Source organism: Heteronotia binoei, chromosome 1 (assembly GCF_032191835.1).
Source record: "Heteronotia binoei isolate CCM8104 ecotype False Entrance Well chromosome 1, APGP_CSIRO_Hbin_v1, whole genome shotgun sequence".
Lineage (NCBI taxonomy): Eukaryota > Metazoa > Chordata > Lepidosauria > Squamata > Gekkonidae > Heteronotia > Heteronotia binoei.
The window spans coordinates 245,405,601-245,427,948 of record NC_083223.1 but is presented as its reverse complement, the minus strand read 5'-3'; the positions used below and the strand labels follow the sequence as shown (position 1 = coordinate 245,427,948).

Genomic DNA, 22,348 nt, shown 5'->3' with positions numbered 1-22,348 from the left:
CGGCAGGCTTTAATTAGCTAGGAGGGGCACGGGTCCAGATCACAAGTTGTTGGACGTGCAGTAGAGAGGATTCTGTCAACTTCCTCCAAGCTGAGCAGGTCGAAACGATCCAGGATCAAACCAGAAGACAGGCATGGAGCCTCGGGTTCGCATACTGTATCCAATATGGCAGGGCAGTCGTGGCAGAGCGATTGGACTTTGTCTGCAAAAAATTTTGCAAAAGCCTCACAGCCTATCTCTAATTCCCTAACATTTGACTTGCCTTGGGGCAGTGTGGTGAGATTCCAGTTTTCCTAAATAATTGTGCCGGGCGCGAATCTGCAGACGCAATCTTAGCCGCAAAGTACATCTTCTTTGTGGCCTTGACTGCCACCTCATAGGACCTCATAAACTCCCTATAAGATGCTCTAGTCGCTTCATCACGAGTACGCCGCCATTGCCTCTCTAGCCGTCTGAGACCTTGTTTCAGCTGGCGTAATTCTGGGGTATACCACGGAGCCAGCCTAGTCCGAGGTTGCAGAGGGCGTCGAGGTGCAATCTCATCGATGACCCTGGAGAGCCGGCTATGCCAGGTCTCAACCAGGTCATCGAGGGAATTGCCAGAGGGCCAGGGATCCCTTAGAGCCATTTGGAACCGTTCCGGGTCCATCTGGTTCTGCGGGCGAGCCATAATCAGCTCATCGCCTAGACAGGTTTGGAATGGAATGTCCACACGAGCCCTAAGGGCGAGGTGGTCCAACCATGGCACCGCTACTGTGGTTATATCGTCCACCATGACCCTGGCTGCAAAGATCAAGTCTAACATGTGCCCGGCCTGGTGGGTGGGAGATTTAACGAGTTGAGATAGTCCCAGCGTCGCCATGGATGACACTAGGTCCGTCGCCCGACTAGAGGCCAGGTCATCAGCATGGACGTTGAAGTCACCCAGGATCACCAGCCTTGGGTGCTCCAATGCCCAGCCTGCCACAGCCTCAAGCAGGGACGATAAGGCGTTGACCGGTGTGCTAGGCGAACGGTACACCAGCCAAATCGCCAACCCCTCTCCAACCTCCCACGCCAGACCGGCACATTCAATACCCTCGATCTATAAACAATTTCTCCAAACAAACATATTAAGAGCAGATCTACCAGATTACAGAATAATTGTGTTGTCTGCCTTCTTAAAAATTAATCCAAGTTAAATATTTATTTATATAAAATTCTTTTCAAAACTTTTCAATCCTTTAACTCTTATATCCATATTGCTCTAGGAGGAACAACTTAATATGTCCCAAAAATCTCACTTGGCCTTTTAAAATTGCATGTCAATTCTTGCTGAGAGTTCCATATTCAATTATCCACAGAGAAAGAAACAGTTTAAAAACCCTTCTTTCTGAAAGTTTTCCATGTCTTGATTTTTTTGCTGAGATAGACCTTCTCTCTCCTTAGTGCAGTCATCCCTCTCGATAAAAATAGTAAGGATCCCATGCCACTTGTTCCTCTTGAAAAAATTTCAGTCAGTTTCAATTTCCAGTCCTTTTTAACTGCAGAATAAGGTTCCATTTTGGTTTTCTTCTGTTTGTTTTCGCTCATGTAGATTTGAGATTTTGCTAGCTTTCAACATAAAAGCTCCCATTTGCTTTTTTATCAACTCTGTTAATGAACCAAGGTCTTGCTTTAGAGAAGTTATGGTATCCATTAAATCTTTTTTATAAAACGTTTTGCTTGGTAATGCCATTTTTCTCTACCAAATAACTCAGTCTATTAATCAAAGTTGAAAAGTAACTCAGAGACCCAGTTAGTCTGTCTTTCCAAATCTCCTCCAGCCATGTGTTTTGATTGTTGCCATTTCAGTTGCACTCAGGCGGCAAAGACAAATCTCTCTAAAATATATCTCGTTTTTGTTCAGACCATGTTATAGCCAGATAATAGTCTCATTAACACATATTCAATTATAATCCAGATCAATTTGAGTATCTATATTCAGTCTAATTCAAATTGTTGCCAGTGCTCAAAGTTGTTCTTTGTCTTTTCGAAGCCTCATTCACGGGAAGATGGGGGGGGGGGAGGATTCGCCTCTTTCCCTTCCTTTGAACTGTCCCATTTGTTGTTATGTAAAACGACCCATTAGCCAGTGGTATTGAAAGCAAACTTACTTGCCGAGTAGAATTGCCGTGCTTGAGGTAGGAAAACGATGCATCAGAAGCTTGTTAAGAGAAAAAAGAGCAAGCTGTCGGGTGTTCACCTCTTACTGCCGTGATGGTGATCATGGCGGCAGAGCTTCGGGGCATACAAGAAGGACAGGAACAGCCACCGCTATTCCCCTGGCTTCTTGCAAAGCCCATGCCAAAAGGAAACCCCTTCAGGGTCTCCCAGGAGATGCCACATCTGTGGCACCTCTCCAGCCGCCTGATTCAGGGGGACCTCTAGAGACAAGCTCCGCTGACCCCCACTGAGCTCAAGGCGACATAACCCGGAAGTCCTGTGTTTAAAGAAACTTGTTGAAATACAGCAGATGGCTACATTCAGCAGCTTCCAGTGAGCAAATTACCCCAGTGAGATCACACAAAAGTGTGGGCTTGCAAACTGTGTTTATTTTGGCTGCTTTCTTTGTATGTGTGTGTGTCCCTTTAAAAAGCCATGCTTGAAACTGCTTCTAAAGCCTGACAAGGAGACTTGTGGGGGTATGACAAGTTTCACTTTCATTTAGTGAAAGTACAGCTGCCAGGGTAGGCAAAAAAAGAGAATGAGGAAATGAAGACTGTTATTCAGGGGAACTGCACTATTGTATATTTATTTCTTTATTTAGGAAATGGGAACGTCTCCTGGCTCCACCTCCAAAATCCACAGATATTTCATGAATTGGACCTGGCAACCATAAGGTTGGCCCTGGTTAGTACTTAAATGGCAGACCAACAAGTCATGATGCAGAGGCAGGCAATGACAAACCACTTCTGCACATCTCTTGCCTTCAAAACACTACAGGGCCACCAGAAGCTGACTGCAACTTAACAGCACTTCCCACCACCACTCTGTGCATATCTGCAGAGTACTTGAACTCCACACAAGCATTTCACACATAGAATCTGCAAAAGCACTAACTCTCTCTCTCTCTGTATAAATTAGGAGCCCCCTGGCGCAGAGTGGTAAGCTGCAATACGGCAGTCCAAGCTCTGCTCATGACCTGAGTTTGATCCCAGCAGAAGCTGGGTTCAGGTAGTCGGCTCAAGGTTGACTCAGCCTTCCATCCTTCTGAGGTTAGTAAAATGAGTACCCAGCCTCGCTGAGGGTAAAGTGTAGATGACTGGAGAAGGCAATGGCAAACCATCCCATTAAAAGTCTGCCATGAAAATGTTGTGAAAGCAACATCACCCCAGAGTTGGAAAGGACTGGTGCTTGCACACGGGATTATCTTTATAGATAAATTGTGTACTTCTTCCAAGTATCTCAAGGTGGCATGCATGGATACCCTCTCTTTAATCTATGTAACCCTGTGAGGCAATTCAACAGAGAGAGAACTACACATCAAATATGACCCAGGAAACTTCCCAGTAGACTAATAAATTTGAACCAAGATCTTCCAGAATCTAGTCTGGCACTCTAACCATTACATCACACTGGATTTCAACCGCAGGAGGTTAAAGGAACTTATGGTGCAATTCTAAAAACACAAACACACATAATGCTGCCATGTACGGAATCAGACTTTTGGCCATTCAAAGTCAGTATTGTCTACTTTGACTAACAGCAGATCTCCAAGGTACTTAGTAGAGGTCTTTTGCTTCAGCTTCTGCCTGATACTTTCACCTGAAAAAACCAGAGATTGAACTTGGGACCTTTTGTATGCCAAGCACAAACTATGGACCATCCTCTGTAAGCAGAAGTCCACAGGCTTAGAAGGGTGTGACTTTGCTTTGGTTGGCACTATTTGTAAACTTAAGATACAGAAAGCATTAGGATGAGACGTCAGGTAGAAATTCAACCAACTTTTTAAAAAAAACAACAACCCAATACTACCTGTCATTCCACGGAAGCCAGGCAATCCTCGTGCACCCAGAAGTCCTTGGTCCCCCTTGGGGCCACGTTGCCCCATCGGTCCTCTTTCCCCAGGGTACCCTAGATTCAGAAGGAGGAGGGAGAAAACAGTATAGATCAAGATTTGGTTGATCACTTAAGAAACTGCATGTGTCAAAAAGGAATAAAAGTTAACAGCCTAGCAGGCAGGCCAGCTGGGTCTCCTGCTTTCTGAACTGAGGTTAGACATCTCTAATCTAGACTGTTCCTTTAATTGTTAGAGGGCTGACTGTGCCGTAGGGTCACTGGCAGGCACAAGCAAGTTGGCCTGGCAGTGCTAGGGGGCAGACACATGAGCCACTTGGCTTGGTTTGTTCAAGGCTGTTTGACATTTCAAATTGTAACAACACCAGGATTCCTTGGTACTTTGCCTTGGGCCAGAGTCACTGTAGTTCCTGTTATAGCCCCTAAAGTTCTGGACATTTGGAAATATAATACCAGTCGACGTCGCCTCCTCACACTATATGATCCATCAGGTGCCTTCCAACATTATGATTCTATGAACACTCTAGTAATAGCAAACATGCATCTGGCATATTGCAAAGTTTACTCTGAAAACCTTAATTGGCTGGCAGAGGCTCTGGTGCATAACATTCCTTGAAGGCTGGTTACCCAAAGGGTGGAGTTTTTTTGTTCTGTTATTGCCACTTGCACAAAAAATGTTCTTTTGTAAATATGGAGAATCTAGAGGATTCCAGACCTTCAAGAATCTATGACAGAGGAGAAAGCTACCCTAACTGTTTTCAGGGCTTTAGTATTCCATAAAGTAAGGGATAACTTTGAATAAATAAATAAAATCTGGCATCCCCTCTGCTAAGCCTTGGAAAGAAGGTGGGGTTCAACCAACAAGAAGACCATTTCTCCAATGCCCTGCAAGTTATGAATTCCACTGTCATTTCTGACTTCTTGTTGCAAGTATGTATGTAAATCCCTTTGATGTAAGAACAAATGGAGGTCTATAAGACTCCTCACTTGCTCACTGAGCCCAGGAACACGTCCCTGCCACCACCAGCTCTATTGCCAACCCCAGGCTCCTAGAATCCCACTGCCAGGCCAGGAGCCGACCAGAAATGTATCCCTAGCTCTGTGGAATTTTATGTCAGTGTCACCCCAGTTTGCAGTTTTAAGTATCCACAGGGTGGCCTACACTTAACTCTTACATATAAAATGTCAGAACAGTAGAAGCTAAATCATCCATGCAAAAATGCATATCCAGAAATTGCCACAGCATATTTTCACACCTCGTAATAATCTGGTAAACATTTAGCTTTACAAGAATCATATTAGCCTTTCCCCATGTGGACATGATTCTGATCACTGGACTTCATGCACTTCATTTCCAGTTACTGTTCTTACCGAGGGATATATGATGGTGCCCCCATTTTCATTTATTTTTGAATTCTGGATGCTACCAGCAAAAGCCTTTTCATTCTGCCTATTTTACCCCTGTGGTGTTCCCAATTTATTTGTTTTATAGCATATGCCATTTATAATTTATACGCCATTGTATACAACAAATACAAAATCTGCATACATGGCAAAAAGATACAGATCCACATATATGATTTGCACTAATGAAAAACAAAAGTGAAATGGGGATTTTCAAGTCAAATAATGGGTCTGCAAAACATGGTAGTAGTCCAACTGTCCTCCAAGCAGAAAAATAATTCCTGCCTTGACACAAAAGGTGTAGCTGAAACAAGACATTATCTAATTACAGACTGGTGTTTCCCCCCCTTCCTTTCCTAGAATACAACCTGATCTGTTGTTTGCCAAGATCTTGGAGTATGCCAAGCACATGTTTCCAATGAGGTTTCTGCAATGGCTCAAAAGGCCTCTTTTCCTGAGTGGTAACAGCTCATTTAAAACCCAAGATGGGATCTGGCTAATTTAGTGATCTTTCCAACATGACGTTAACATAACATTACATGACAGTGCACTCAGAAAAACTATCCATGTCAACTTTTCTGAAATGGGGGAGGGATGACAGTTTCTTTGAGAATCTCATAGCCCACGGATATAAAGGAGAATGAGCTGTTCAGCCTGCTATTAGTTGTGAATTCTTCTTTGGGGTAGATTAGTCCTGACAGCAGGGAGATCTGTTAAGAGATGGGATAATCTCTGAAGAAATTAGGTGAATGCTTTCATCCCTCAGGAGACAGCTAAGAGGAAAAGAATGAATTCTGGCAGGATTTGAATCTAATTCAGAGTTCCATCTGTTTTAACCACCCCTCTTGCACAGATTTTGCCTTGTTTTGATAAAGCAAGTGGTTTGGTGTTGTAGATGGCCGACTCATTTAGCACAGGAGCAAAGGATGTCCTCACAACACAGCCGTCCTGGAAATGTGAATGGCAAAGACCTTGGTGGCTGCTGAATGCCTAGTGTAGTGGCTACTGGGTCCAGGGCATGGATGGAAGGCTTGTGATATCTTGCCTGAACCTAAGAAGGTCTGACCTGCATAGACGTCTTGGAAAACTGGGACCTGTGATGTGCAAAGGAAATACTCTGCCACTGAGCCCCAGTTGCTTCCCTGAGCCCCCTCTCTTCCACACTATTTTATGCTTCTGAAAGCTGAATCTCATTTGCTGGGTGCTGTATTTGACTGCTCTGCAACAGCCTGCCCTGTACCCACTGAAAAGCTTTCACATGATATCTAAGAGTAAACTGGGGTGGCTCATGTCAATCACTAAATTAGAACAAGTAGGCCACCCACAGCTAAGGGAAGGGTTTCTACGTATGTAGAGGACTCCCTGGTCATGCAGAAAAATAAGACTGTGTAAGTTAACCTAATGGAAAAAAAGAAACAATGATGAGAACTGAATATGTTCCACACAGCCCCCACTGAGAGCTGCTGGAAGTCAGTTAAAATAATACTAATGCATAAACTAAAGACTAAGGAAATCCACCTCAAAGCCTGGGTAAATAAAGAAGTCGTAAGCAGAGCACTGCATTCACACATAGGCCTATTATGCATGGGTGTTTTGCCTCACTTTCACTATGCATGTCTGTTGCATTTTGTTTTTCATTCTGCATTGATTTGCCTCCCTTCAGCACTCAGTTCGCTTTCCAGTTGCTGTTTTCCTGGGTTTTCTGAGAGTGCTTTGTGCTGGGTTTTCCCTTGCTTCACTTCCAAGCTGAAGGCAATTCAAAAGCATACTGACTCTCTCTCATTTCCTCCCCTGAAGTACTTCCTTTTATCCGTTTTAACCTGTCTGCTCAGCAATTTCATCGAATGCCCATGAGTTCTTGTATTGTGAGAAAGGGAGAAAAGTACTTCTTTCTCTACTTTCTCCATCCCATGCATTATCTTGTAAACCTCTATCATGTCACCCCTCAGTCGACATTTCTCCAAGCTAAAGAGCCCCAAGCATTTCAACCTTTCTTCATAGGGAAAGTGTTCCAGCCCTTTAATCATTCTAGTTGCCCTTTTCTGGACTTTCTACAATGCTATAAAATCCTTTTTGAGGTGCGGCGACCAGAACTGCACACAGTACTCCAAATGAGACCGCACCATCGATTTATACAGGGACATTATGATACTGGCTGATTTGTTTTCAATTCCCTTCCTAATAATTCCCAGCATGGCGTTGGCCTTTTTTTTTTGCAAACGCACACTTTCTTGACATTTTCAGTGAGTTATCTACCACGACCCCAAGATCTCTCTCTTGGTCAGTCTCTTCCAGTTCCCCCCTAAAAAGTAGCATCGCACCAGCCATCCAACATCCTTCTAGTGAATACCCAAAATTTATTTTTAATTAAATTTGATTTTTAGATTTATACCCCACCCTATCCCATAAGTGGGCTCAGTGACATATCACGAGTGTGATGTCAGTGTGACAGTCTATTACTTGAACAAAACTCCATGATTTTACCATAGAGTTCTGTCCCAATCCCAATGGCTGGCACCCCTAAAGGCCCAGCTTGTTTTATATGCAAATAAACCCATTGAGTTCCTTCATAATCCAGCTTGTTTTATATGCAAATAAACACACTGAGTTGTGATCAGCTTTTTGGGGATCCTGGAGGATCCTCCTAAGCTCCCATTATGACAATGGCCAAGGGTGGGATAGAATTCTGTGTGGCCTTCTTGAGAGTTCTTGAAGTGCCTAAGTTTGCAGAGGCTGATGACTGACCTGCTGCACAATTGATTCCCTGCCAGGACGAGCAGGTTTGGCCTTTGTAGACAATTCTGAACTGTTCATCTGTTATATGCAACGATTTAAACAGTGTGGCTGCAGAGTCTAAACAGAGACCTCCCATTCTGTCTTCAGTGGGAAATGCTATTTGGCATTGCTGACTAACTTAATGGTCCCAGCCTTGGCTGCAGAGACCCTACTAAAGACATTATTTCAGACTTTTACAGCAGCATTTTGACCCTAAGAAAAGTAAATCGATTTGCAGGTTCCCATTAGAACACAATCATTTTGCAAGCTGGACTTTCCTGTGAGCATAAGACAAATGATTGTGAATGATTGCCACTGTGCAAAGATAGCAGTTTCCAATGATCTGCAGATACGGCCCTGATCCCTGACACTTACCAAACAGGCCCATAGCCACAGGGCAGCCTGTGGGGGCCCCACCCCTGACTTCCTGTCAGGGTGTTTCTACTCAGGACCCCCAACCTTCCCTCTCTCCCCCTCTACTGCCATGTGGGAGGGAGGGGTGGCCTCCACCCTCTCAGCTTTCACCCCCGCGGCCCCTCAGGAGGCAGCAGCCATGGGAGGGCTGTTTAAATTGCATAGGAGGGGTGGCAGGAGGAGCAGCCAGCAGCAACCTGCATGATATAAAGGAGGGAAGGAGTAGGAGGGAAGGGTGCTCTGAGTTGCGCGCCCTGCCAGGGGGACAGGACTGCTAAGTGCCCCTGACTATTATTTATTCCCCCCGACCTTTGAAATCCTAGTTATGGGCCATCTAGGTGCCAGCTGGATAACCATGTGTGGGGGTAAGGGGTACAGGAGTTCAGGAGAAACCTCAGAGCAGGCCTTGCCTGTCTTTCGTAGCTACCCTCTTTAAGCAGCTATTGGCAACACAGTGAACCAAGCATCCTAGACAACTTAGTGCTTTAAAAGTAATAGTCAGCAGCACTTTGATTTGTGCCTGGAACCAAATCAAACAGCCAGTGCAGTTCATTTAAACACCAGCCAGTCTTTCACAAAAGGGTGTTGAAAGGGGTGAAGGATAGGCTTGTTTCACAGGAGGCAAAAATATTTACCAGATGCTCTCCCCTGTTTTGGCTCAACACTAGCAGGCAGCAGTTTCCAGGTCAAAGACCATCATGTTCAATTACACTTGCAACCAAATAGGCAGCCAATCAGTTCAACCTGTAAACTCTGTAAGAAGAGCCCTGTAAACTCTTGGAGGATTGACTACATCAGGGGGGCGGGGCCTAATATGCAAAGAAGTTCCTGCTACAGAAAAAGCCCTGACAATAAGGAATTCAGGCCCTAATTGGTCAGAAAGGCAGGCTACAAATAATTAAATAAATATAAATATGATAACGTGAAATGTCCCAGATTTATTTAGTTTCGGCAGCATGATGAAACTGACTTTAATCCAAAAGGAAGATTAGGATTTTTCCCAGGTGCGCCATCAAGAAAAACGGGGCTTTTTTACATTTGCCTACCAATCTGTTCACAGTAATAATTGCGTGTGTGTGTGTATTTTTAGGATGGGGTTCATCTTACATGCAGGGCCATCTTTCTTTTGGGCAAATAAAAAAAGGTAAAGGTAGTCCCCTGTGTAAGCACCAGTCGTTTCCAACTCTGGGGTGACGTTGTATCACAATGTTTTCATGGCAAACTTTCATGCCATTGCCTTCCCCAGTCATCTACACTTCCCCCCCCCCAGCAAGCTGGGTACTCATTTTACCGACCTCAGAAGGATAGAAGGATGAGTCAACCTTGAGCTAGCTACCTGAACCCAGCTTCTGCCAGGATCGAACTCAGGTCGTGAGCAGACAGCTCAGACTGCAGTACTGCAGCTTTACCACTCTGTGCCACGGGGCTGCTTTTGGGCAAATACAGTGTGTAGGCTGCTTTTGGGCAAATACTGGCTGCACAGAGAAGGTACAGGCCTTCAACACAACAGAGTGAGCTATGCTGTTACACTCCCAAGGCAACTGGTTGCCCACAGCTGGTTGAACTCAAATCCAGGAGTTCCCTAATCCCAGTTCTGCTGAGACACAAATCTTTAGCCAATTGTAAATTGTTAACGATGGTCTCTGGTCCTTCGGCCAAGAATGTTTAACATTTGTATAGCATAAGCTTCCACTTAGATAGAAAATCATGTTTTCCTTTAGTGCTTTAATTAAATTTCCCTTTGCAAACAGTGGTTTCAGTGAAGGAGGAAAAACATTTCCTGAAGCCTTTAGAAGTTCTTGCACAGTCCAGATAATAAAGTTGAAATCCCAGCATACCTTAGGTTACACTCCCAGCTCCAGCCTTCTTACAGAGAAGTGCATGAAGAGCCACTCTCACTTCCCATTTGCTGCCACCGTAGAGGATGTGCAAGCACACACCTAATGCTAACCCTCTGCTTCCTTTGCCTCAGAGCCACCTGTTTTGCGATCACTGCTTTAGCACCAACATGAACTTTAAAGCCCTTCCATGCATGGCTCTTTCACAAAGCTAGCATGCAAGCAGAAAGTGCTAGCAAACAAAGCTTCATCTTGTTTTTGTTTAAACAAAGCTATGAAGGAAACTGGGAGGTGATCTGATGCAAATCATGGGGTGAGGAGAGAGAACCGAGAGGCCACAAGTTGAATGTGCCTAGAATGTTCATATTTCCGAAGAAAGTCATATGGACTACATATCAACCATTGGTTATTGCTTGTACACTAGTGTTTCCTGCTACATCGTATGGGATGCCAGCCTCCGGGTGGGACCTGGGGATCCCCTGGAATTAAGGCTCATCTCCAAACTACAAAGATCAAGTCTCCTGGAGACAATGGATGTGTTAGAGGATGGAAGCTATCAGTGGCATTGTGCCCCACTGATGTCCCTGTCCTTGCTAGGCTCCATCCCCAAATCTCCAGGAGTTTCCCAGTCTGGATCTGGCAACCCTACCTCCCATCCCCTGACAGTAGCCAGGAGGTACCTTGCAATCTTAAGCAGTATTGACACTACACTAGAGGACACTAGACAGTACACCAGAGTTTCTCAGACCTTTTAAGTTGGGGTCCCCTTCAACCCAACACTAAACATCCATCCTGCAAGGAAAAATGCAGAACGTATTGTCATCTGTGGTTCTGGTGCAGTCTACTGCTTCATACAAGGCTTTGTGGCAGGAGGTGTCCATCTAACATGGACATTAAAGGATGAAAAGAGGAAGGCATGGCTGTTCTCCCTACCTCCAAACCATCACAGGGAGCTATCATTAATATGAAGCAGCAGCTTTTAGCTTCCCAATCATGACTGAGTAAAGGGGGGCACGTATGCTGCAGTCTTCTTCACGAAGTCAGTGTGCAACAGCAACTATTCTTTCTCCAGGGGTGTTCCACTCATCAAGGTCTTGGCTGGTGGCAGAAGGAAGCCTCATCATCTCATCCCTCCTTGAAACTTTGTGTACCCCCTCAACCAATCATTTTACATGTCCTGTGCCCACTTTGAGAAACATGGATATCCATGCACCTTTAAATGCTATGTCTGTAAATCTTGAGAGGGCCAGATGTTTCAAAATGAGGGCAGGTCACTTCATATAGTTGGTGCAGGATACACTGATATGCATTAGGCAATCATGTTTGCACTACACAGCTGTCATTATTGTGGTTAGGAAGCGTTCAGTGTTGCTGGACATTTGAGTGTTGCTTCACGAATTATGAAGTTCCTCAATAGGAGTCACTCTGGTGTAGAAAAATGCATGAAAGCCACATGCAGAAGCTATGCAAAAGCTGTATGCCATCTCTTCTACTTACAGGTAGGTAGAACAGTCCCCACCCAACATAAAGGTCTTCTTAACTTATGGGAACGTTAATGGGAATCATGGAAGCAATAATATGCATTTGGCACAACATGCTCTGAAAAGAACAGGTGAATCACTGGGGTCAAAGGGGTAAGGCCAGAACAAGTCACTGATTTGTAACCAAACCTCTGATAGTACTCCGAAAACATGTTTGGGAATTCAATTTCCTCCTCAGTCTTATATTCCCCCACCCAGGTGCTCAGAACTTCTTTTTGTTTGCAGCTCCCAAACATGTCCTGGCCCTTACTTCCTGGTCCCTCTGGGTGCTCACCCACATCTTATTCTGTTGCCACTTCTGGGTCTTGTGTGAAGGGAAGATATGAAATCCAGAAGCAGCAATGGAGGAAGCACCAGTTACTCTAGGGTGATCGTCCAAAGCCACTGCTAGTCATCACTGCTGAGTATAGACCTCTGCCAGTATATATGTGCTCTCTCTATATGGACTATACAGAAAAGAAACATAGGCACCATTGAGTGAGCATAACCCACATTTATATATGACATGCACTGCACATAAAATGGAAGCTAAAATCAACAACAAAAGGACAGCTGCTACCATGTTTGTTCTGGCACATCAAACATGCTGATGTAGTGCGACTATATGCACACTATGCTTACACTGCCAGTAGATCAAAACTAGATGAACACATTATGTGCCCTATAACTGAATCAGACCCTTGGCCCATCAAAGTCAATATTGCTCCTCAGATGGCAGTAGTTCTCTAGGGTTTCACACAGAGGTCTTTCATTTCACCTACTACTTGATTCTTTTAGCTGGAGATCCCAGGGACCTTCTGCATGCTAAGCAGATACTGTACCACTGAGCCATAGCCCCTCCCCAAGCATGACCACTCCCCATAAAACCCAACGGGAATCCTATTCCTCAATACCAATCCAGTACAAGTAAAAAGATAGCAGATGCTTTCTATAAATATAGGTTACCTTGCAGTCCAGGTAAGCCAGGCGGTCCAGGTTCACCTTCCATCCCTTCGTTGCCTTGATCCCCTTTTGGTCCTGGAGGCCCTACAATACAAAATGTAAAGAGGTGTTAAGTGGCTTCATTCCCCGCCCATCTAAACTTAATGGGTTGAGGGACATTAATTATATAAGGATGTTTCTCCCAAAAAGAGTCATCTGAATTTTCTCTCTAGGTTTTAGATTTCTGAATTATCTGGTCTTGTTTCCCAAATGAAATCAGTGCATTCTGTTTATTTCCAAGTGTACAGAGTACCATTCACTTCAAATGGTTAAGAGAGCGGACTCTAATCTGAGAGAACCAGGTTTAATTTCCCACTCCTCCACATGCAGCTGCTGGTGTGACCTTGGGTCAGTCACAAGTTCCCTTAGAGCTGTTTTCTCAAGAGCAGTTCTTGAAAGAGCTCTCTCAGCCCCACCTACCTCACCAGGTATCTGTTGTGGGGAGAGAAATGGAAAGGAGATTGTAAACCGCTCTGAGAGTCCAAGTGAAGGATGGGACATAAATCCAATCTCCTCCTTCTCTTCCTTCTTCTTCCACCATGGCTTTTATTGCAGCCAGTTCAGAATTACGCTACCTAGGAATGCCAGCTCTGGGCTGGGAAATATCTGGAGATTTGGGGTCTGGAGAGGGTGGGGTTTATGGAGCAGAGAGACCTCAGAGTACAATGCCATAGAGTCCACCTTTCAAAGCAGCCATTTTCTCCAGGTGAATTGATCTCTGTAGTCTGGAGATAAACTGTAATGCTGAGAGATCTCCCAGCCCTACCTGGACACTAGCAGCCCTAACTAACATTGAGGTAGGTTAGGCAGAGAAAATTATTTTCTGAAGTCCCTAGTGAATTTTATGGGGAGATCAGCCTGGGGCTCTTACAGCTCAGCTCCTTCCACTGTGCCACAAGAGCATGAAATCTCAGCATAGAATAAAGGATAAGAAATTGCACACTTTAGACACAGTCTTTCTTTTTGACTAACCTATTTAATCCACTTTTGTTGAAGTCCTGAAAAACTGCAGGTGTTTAATGGGGAAGGGGTTGGTCCAACTGGCTCAGAGAAGAGTGACAAAAAATTGGTGCAAGGGAAGGCCCAGCACTGGCAGCAAGGCTAGCGAGAACACACACATGCCTCCAGGCTTAATGAGAGTCAGATGCCCAGCTCCCTGCAGGCCTGTATTGTTGAGGCCAAGCAGACTTTTATGGGGCTGCCCCTCCAGGGGGGACCTGCAGCTCCGCCAGGTTGGAGCCAGCTCAGGAAAACAGCCCACAGTTACACAGGATGGTTCCGGATCACTGTCTCCAGAGCAATTGGCTTGTGTCAGGATCTGGTGAGATCTTGTGAACTGGAGGTATTGGGGGTGATGGTCAACCTTACAGCTGGAGAGTGTGTGTGAAATGATTGAAAATACAATAGGCAACCATGTTAATTTTTAAAAAAAATCCAAACCAGCAGTACTAATTAAAGGTTGCAAAAGTGAGATCCAACTTTTGAATTCCAAAGAAATCTTCATTTTGTTAAGCAAAAAAAAGGGGGGGGGGCGGGGGGGAGAAAAAAAGATAAATCTGTTGCTGCTGGTGAGGGGCACAGTGGAAGCACATCAGCAATGAGCCAGAAGGTGGTAATTCCAGTCCAGAATATCTTTGGAGGCCGCTTAAATAAGTAAGTGGCCAGTGCAAAAGGTCTCAGTAGCAGAAAAGCATCCTTAAGTAAATAAGCAGTTGTTGCTTTCCTTTTCAATATGTAACAGCCAGACACTAATCAGATCATTAAATATTTTAACGTGATGATCAAAAGAAAAAGAGGCAGGATCTGGGGACTGCCAGCATGTTTTCAGGTTTATGTTGCAAAAACAGGGATGCCAGACCCCTTCTTCCTGTGCAGCTCGGGGGGGAGGGGTTCCCCAGTTTCAGGCACTCCTCTCTGCCCCCAATAACTCCTCAAACAGATAAGAAGGCAGAAATAAACATGACACACCTACATGACCTAGAAGTGATGTAGGCACATCAGTGACATTGGGTGCAACACTCTGGTTTTTGCCCAAAAACCAGAGCGTCATCCCCCAACATACCTATATCACTTCTGAGTCATGTAGTCATGTCACAATTATTTTCAGTGTTTCTCCTGGATCCTAGTAAATTCACCCCTCATGCACGTCAGCAGGTCCAAGGGACCTGGCACCCCTAGCAAAAACATATTGTGATGATGAAGAAATCAGGTCTGAGCACATGATGCATGAACCCCAGAGGTTAAATTTCCCACCTTGATAATTTTTGGCCACTCCCTTCCATTGGTTTTCAAAACACAAGAAGCTAAAATATCACACTAGAAGCAGCTCCCCAGGTTGCCAGCCAAAAATTGTGAGCCACCCATCTGGCTTCCCAGATGATGTGAATTCAACGTGAGCAGAAAACCTACACATTGACCTCTGTTGCCAACCTCCAGGTATGGACTGAAGCTAGGGTTGCCAAGTCCTCTTCATCTCCCGGTGGGGGACATTTGCGCACGATGAAATCATGTCACCCAGAAGTGACGTCATCAAAATGGTGGCACTTCATGTGGGGCTGCTCTAGGCGTTTCCGGGGAAACTCTATGGTTTTCCTGGACGCTCTAGCCATTTGGGAGGTTAAAACTATGGTACCTATTGTACCATAGAGTTTTACCTCCCAAATGACTAGAGTGTCTGGGAAAACCATAGAGTTTCCTCGGAAACACCTAAAGCAGCCCCGCATGGGCACCACCATTTTGATAATGTCACTTCCGGGTGACATCATCATGCCAGTGACTCAGGGGGAGGTCCCCCCCGCCCCCGGTCCAGGGGCTTGGCAGCCCTAGCTGAAGCTCTCTTCGAATTACAGCCAATCTCCAGATGGCAGAGATCACTTCTCCTGGAGGAAATGGCTTATTTGGAGTGTTGACTTTATGGCATTATGCTCTACCTACTGAATTCTTTCTCTTCCCCCAAATCCTGCCCAAGATCCACCCCCCCAAAAAAAATCTCCAGGAATTTCCCAACTTTTAGTTGGCAACAATAATATTAATACATATCAGGGTTGGTTTACCATCAAACTACTGCCTGAGGAGTGAACTGATGTTCCCCTACAAGGCCAGGCTCATTTCCCCTGTGCCTCCCAGGCCAGCATTAATGAAGGGAAGGACAACAGCGCCCCACCCCACTGCCTCCAATAATGGGTATATCTTGCCTGAGGTGACAAAAAATGTTGAAGCTGCCCTGAAACAGATCATTTGATCCAATTTAAGCTGTTACCAGCTTTTCTTAGCAAACTTTGCAAGGTTGTACAAACACAATAAATACAGGGGTGGCCAAAGGTAGCTCTCCAGATGTTTTTTGCCTACAACTCCCATCAGCCCCAGTCAACATGGCCTATGGCTGGGGCTGATTGGAGTTGTAGGCAAAAAAAATCTGGAGAGCTACTGTTGGCCACCCCTGCAGCCCCCCCAAATCTATCTCCTGCCACTAGGTGGGGCAAAGTTCAGATGGAAAGGCAGAAAGAGGAGCACTCAAAAAAAAGACAGCAACTCTTCACTTCTTGCTTTTTGACTCATGCCAAGCTAAACATTTTTATACTCCCTCCCCCATTAAGTGAGTACCTCTTTCAGGGTAATGGTGGGAAAGACAGAAGAATGCACCTCATTTGAATTAAACCAACGTTCCCCTTACCTAAATGCACAGCCCACTGGACTTAATGCAGTGTAGATCTAAAGCACGCATGTCCAAATGTATACTTGTGTGTGGATGGTGTCCCTTCACACTGCATTACTTTCAACATGGACATTTTTTACATGCATCCCAGTGAGAGGGAGCACTGATCCACTAACCCCTGCAACAGAGAAGTTGCTTCTTCCCTCTCTCTAACTAACAACACATAAGACAAATAATCTATTACATTTCCCCTGTCTCTATTCCCTATTTTATCTTCACAACAACCCTATGAAGTAGGTTAGGCTGAAAGAATGACCAGGCCAGACTCAGCTGCTGAGCTTTACAGCCAACCAGAGAGGTTAAGATTGCCAGATCCAACTCAGAAAATATCTGAGGACTTTGAGTGTGGAGCCGGGAGACTTTCTAATTTCCTAAAATAAATAAAAATACAGCAGTGCAGTTCCCCTGAATAAAGTCTTCATTTCCTGTTCCCCAGCAGCTAAACATCCACTAAATGAAAGTGAACACACAAACTCTCACAAGGCAGCTAAAATAAATACAGTTAGCAAGCACACACTTCTCTGATCTCACTGGGGCAATTTACTCACAGTAGTTGCTGAATGTAACCATCTGTTGTATTACAACCAACTTCTTCAGACTGATAGGGAAATAAAAGAACAGCCTAGAGAGTGGAGTTTCCTCCAAACAAACAGAGGGACTGAGAGCAAGGTGGCTGTCTCCTCACCCCGCCCTCCTGCAGCTTTCCTGTTGAGATTGAAAGGCACACACACATTCAGAAACACAAATAGTTGCAAGTCTCTTCTAAACCTGTCAGGGTTTGAAGGCACATGGTAGCTGTTGGGGTGGGGCTTTCCCCCGTCGGCCAACTGGCTGGCAGTGGGGAGGAGCATGAAAAACTGAGGGATCCCCTATCCAGACCTGGGGACTTGAACCAACACACCACAATGGCCATGAAAACATTAATGTTTTTGTATTGTTTTTCACTTGCAAGCTGAGTCCATGAAACAGGCACATCAGGTTGCACTGTTTTGGGCTCTATACAGGAGCAGGCTAATGGAAAAGGTGCAAGCAAAGCTGAGTGACCTCTGTGGGGCAAGAAGGCAGCGCTGCAGGGCTCCCTCTGCTCAGTAGTGCAAACACTGGGTGTCAGCTCACTCATTGCTCCCTTCTGAAAACTGGCTTTAGTGCAAGAAAAGACAGCTGGTGAACTGGCACCAGTTACCATTACAGAATAAAGAGCTGTGCCAAATGGCCCCAAAGGTTTTGGTGGAGCTGCCAGAGCTTGGTTATGCCTGCCCTGATTGCCAGTGGTTCTCCAGGGCAGTGGCCCACCAGGAAATTTCCCAGCCAGTGAAATGGCCAGTCTGCCCCAGCTCTGTCTAGAAGATGCACAGATGGCAGCAGCAGCAGGTCTAGCTTTTTTCCTGTTCTCTCCAGTGAGCAGTTGAGGCTGCTGGTTTTACACATTGACTCTGTCTACCAAAGCTCCAGCAACACCCTGAGATTAAGCTAACCCTGAAAGTAGAAAGCCAGTGCGTTGTTACACAGGAAACACTGAATTAAGAACATAAGAAGAGCCCTGCTGGATCAGACCAGTGGTCCTTCTAGTCCAACATCCTGTCTCATGCAGTGGTCAGCCTGTTCCACTGAGTGTTGCCAACATCCAGGTTTAGAGTAGAAATCTGCTGGAACTATAACTTATCTCTGGATTACAGAGGTAGGGTTGCCAGGCATGGCGTGGCAACCAGTGAGGCATAGGGCCAGGGACAGTCATCATCAACATCATTACCTCATTTCTGGAGAAAAGCCAGAAGTGATGTCATGCCTCTCTAGGAATTGCCTGAACCCTATGGCTACTAAAGAAAACTCCTGCCACTGCTTGGAGGGGCTGGCAGCCATGGAGGGCTGCTTTGTAGGGTGGCCTCCATGGTATTATAAGCCTGCAGAGGACATGGGGGCATGATGTTGGCTATACCACTCTTGTCACTTCCAGGAAAACCAGGAAGTGGTATAGGGTAGCTCTAGGAATGGTTGGAAATCCTATGATAAACATTGTACAGTACACTTTAAGCATAGGACAAAGGCTTTCTCCTTATCAGATTGGCGACTTATGTTTTTAAACCACAGTTTAAAATCCCTTTACCAGAGCTGCTGGTAAGGTGAGTGAGACTTGATTTGCTTTTCTAAAACTGCTGGGGAGCATTACCTAGGGTTGCTGTGGGAGGTAACTGTGTGTGTGCTTGGTGCCTCCTGGAGAGGGGTTTCTGATTGCTTTTGTGTGTCTTTTGTGTAGCTGTTGCTGAGTGAGGAGAGCTTGTTTGCCTGGGGGTAATTGCTGGTCCCACCCTCTGCTGTTGCTCTGGCTGTTGAGACAGAGGTGGGTGAGGGCTTCAGCCTTTAATTTGCAAGGCTCATCCTTGCCAGAGGCACAAACCTTTGGTGCGAGCCAAAGGGCTCTTGGCCTGTGGCTCAGCCTGGGGGTCTAGCTTGGGGGTTCTGTAGATAGGTGCATAGTTACCCACAAGTAGTTTCAAGTGGCAGTTGGTAGTGGGATTTAAAGATAAGTGAAGATAAAGAAAATTTTGAAATGGATTGAGGCAGTATGGCTGGTGAGGGAGCAGAGGCAGTGACATGTAAAGACTGTGGGATGTTTGTATTTCTACCTGAGAGTAGTACAAATTCAACTTGCAGCAAGTGTAAGTTAGTGGCCCTGCTGGAGGAGAAGATACTGGGATTGGAGGCACGATTGTCCACACTGCAGTGTAAAAAGGAAGGTGAGGATTTTCTTGACAAAAGGCATGAGGCGCTCTTGAAAGGACAAGAGGAGGGAGAGGAAATGGTATCTCAGCAATTAGAAGAGAACCCAACACAGGAGGAGGGTTCCTGGAAAAAATGTAACCTGAAGGAGAAAGAAAATCAGGAGATGTTCTGAGCCCCTGCTACTCAGCAATAGGTTCCAGGATCTCCCCACACTAACTGATTTTGAACCATTGGAACAAGGCCTACTTCCCCAGCCTCCACGAAGCTTGAACAAAGTTTCTCAGGATCCTGTGGATAAGAAGCCTGGAGCTTCTGCTCCACAATATAGGAAGAGGAAGGTGGTGGTGATTGGAGACTCCTTGCTCAGAGGGGTGGAGCCCAAAGTGTGCCGACCGGAGTTGTCTTCCCGAGAGTTCTGCTGTCTGCCGGGAGCACGCATCCAGCATGTGACAGAAAGGATTGGAAGACTTATCAAGCCCACGGATTACTATCCTTTCTTGCTGATCCACGTGGGAATGAATGATATTGCCCATCATAGCCCTGAACGTATTAGAAAAGACTATGTGGCTCTGGGTCAGAAGGTGAAGGAGCTGGGCGTACATGTTGTGTTCTCATCAGTGCTTCCTGTTGAAGGCTGTGGCTTAGGACAAGAAAGAAAAATACTTCAAATAAACGACTGGCTACGTCGATGATGTTATCAGGAAAGATTCGGATTTCTGAACCATGGCTTACACTTTTCAGATAGTGGTCTTCTATTGAGAGATGGTTTGCACCTTACTGCGGTAGGGAAAAGGGTGTTTGGTAACAGCCTTGCTAACCTAATAAGGATGGCTTTAAACTAAATTGTATGGGGAAGCGAGAATAATTCAAAGCCTCATATGATGCCAGAAACTGAGGATAAAAACATTAAAGATTTGCAGAGAGTGGTGCATACGCTAGGTAATGTTAACTTGCAGGCTTGTATGGAAACCAAACCCTCGGGATGCATAAAATGTGGGTTCCAGTGTCTCTACACTAATGCACAGAGTATGGGAAACAAACAGGAGGAACTGGAAGTCCTAATAAAGGAAGGAGACTATGACATAATAGGCCTTACTGAAACGTGGTGGGATGACACAACTGGAATATTAGGATTCAGGGGTACAACTTATTTAAAAGGGACAGGCAAATGAGAAAGGGCAGAGGTGTAGCAGTATATGCAAAGGAGGTATATATTTGTGAGGACATATGTGAATTGGAGCATGACAGCTCAGTTGAGAGTCTCTGGGTAAAAATAAAAGGAGTAAGAAACAACAGTGATATTTTTGTGGGGGTCTGCTATAGACAACCAAGTCAGGCAGAGGCCTTGGATGAGATACTTCTACAGCAGATTGCAAAGTTCTCCAAGAGAAGGGATACAGTGATCATGGGAGATTTCAGTTACCTGGACATCTGTTGGAAGTCCAACTCTGCTAAAAATGAAAAGTCAAATAGATTCCTGACTTGTCTTGCTGACAACTTCCTTTTCCAGAAAGTGAAGAAGGAAACAAGGGGATCTGCTATCTTGGATTTGATTCTCACCAACAAGGAAGAATTGATTGAAGAAGTGGAAATAGTGGGCAGCCTGGGCAGTAGTGACCATGTGATTTTGGAATGTACAGTCTTAGGGAAGGGAAAAGCTATACGTAGTCAGACTTATAGTTTGGACTTCAGAAAGGCAAACTTTGATAAACTTAGAACTATGCTGGGTAAAATCCCATGGTCAGAAATATTTAGGAGGAAGGGGGTTCAGGAGGGGTGGGAGTTTCTTAAAAGCGAAATATTGAAAGCACAATCACAGACTATTCCTATGAGAAGAAAAAATGGAAAAAGCCTAAAGAAGCCAAAGTGGCTCCATAAACAGCTCTCTAAAGACTTGAGAAATAAAAAAGACTCCTTTAGGAATTGGAAGGAGGGCCTTGTAACCAAGGATGAATATAAACAAATCACCAGTGCTTGTAGAGAAAAAGTTAGGAAAGCTAAAGCTCAGTAGGAGCTTAGGCTGGCCAAAGATGCTAAAAACAACGAAAAAGGATTCTTTTCTTATGTCCAGAGTAAGAAAAAGAGCAAGGACATGGTATGCCCATTGTGAGGGCAAGAAAGTGAAATTGTAACAGGTAATGAAGAGAGGGCGGAACTGCTCAATTCCTACTTTTCCTCAGACCTCTTCTGAGGGGAACGGTGCTCAACATGGCAAAAACATAACATATTAGGAGGGTATGAAGTTCCAACCTAGGATCAGCAGAAGGGGTAGTACATAAACACCTAGTTTCTTTAAATGAAACTAAGTCCTCAGGGCCAGATGAATTGCATCCAAGGGTTCTAAAAGAGCTTGCGGATGTAATTTCTGAGCCTCTGGCTATTATTTTTGAAAATTCTTGGAGAACAGGAGAGGTGCCAGAAGATTGGAGGCGGGTGAATGCTGTCCCCATCTTCAAGAAGGGGAAAAAAGACAATCCGGGTAACTACCAACCCGTCAGCTTGACGTCTATACCTGGAAAAGTTTCAGAACAAATCATCAAACAGTTGGTCCTGGAACATTTAGAAAGAATGGATGTGATTACTAAGAGCCAGCACGGTTTTCTCAAGAACAAGTCATGTCAGACTAACCTGATCTCTTTTTTTGAGAAAATGACTACCTTGCTGGATCAGGGGAATGCTGTAGACATTGTTTATCTTGTACTTGAAGGGCTGTCATATAGAGGATGGTGTGGAATTGTTTTCTGTGGCCTTGGAAGGTAGGACCAGAACCAATGGGTTGAAATTAAATCAAAAGAGTTTCCGGCTCAACATTAGGAAGAACTTCCTGACCGTTAGAGCGATTCCTCAGTGGAACAGGCTTTCTCAGGAGGTGGTGGGCTCTCCTTACTTGGAGGTTTTTATACAGAGGCTAGATGGCCATC

At 45.0% G+C, this 22,348-nt stretch overlaps 1 protein-coding gene across 2 annotated transcripts in view; it reads right to left on the bottom strand.

Moving 5' to 3' along the window:
- SCARA5 (scavenger receptor class A member 5) overlaps positions 1-22,348 on the bottom strand; it is a 130,674-nt gene that overhangs the window by 41,412 nt on the left and 66,914 nt on the right. For both annotated transcript variants that reach the window (XM_060250560.1, XM_060250568.1), the window contains exons 5-6: positions 12,956-13,036; positions 3,997-4,095 (exon numbers count right to left, since the gene is read on the bottom strand). In XM_060250560.1, the coding sequence (XP_060106543.1) occupies positions 3,997-4,095; positions 12,956-13,036 (180 nt within the window). The remainder of the gene's footprint in view (positions 1-3,996; positions 4,096-12,955; positions 13,037-22,348) is intronic.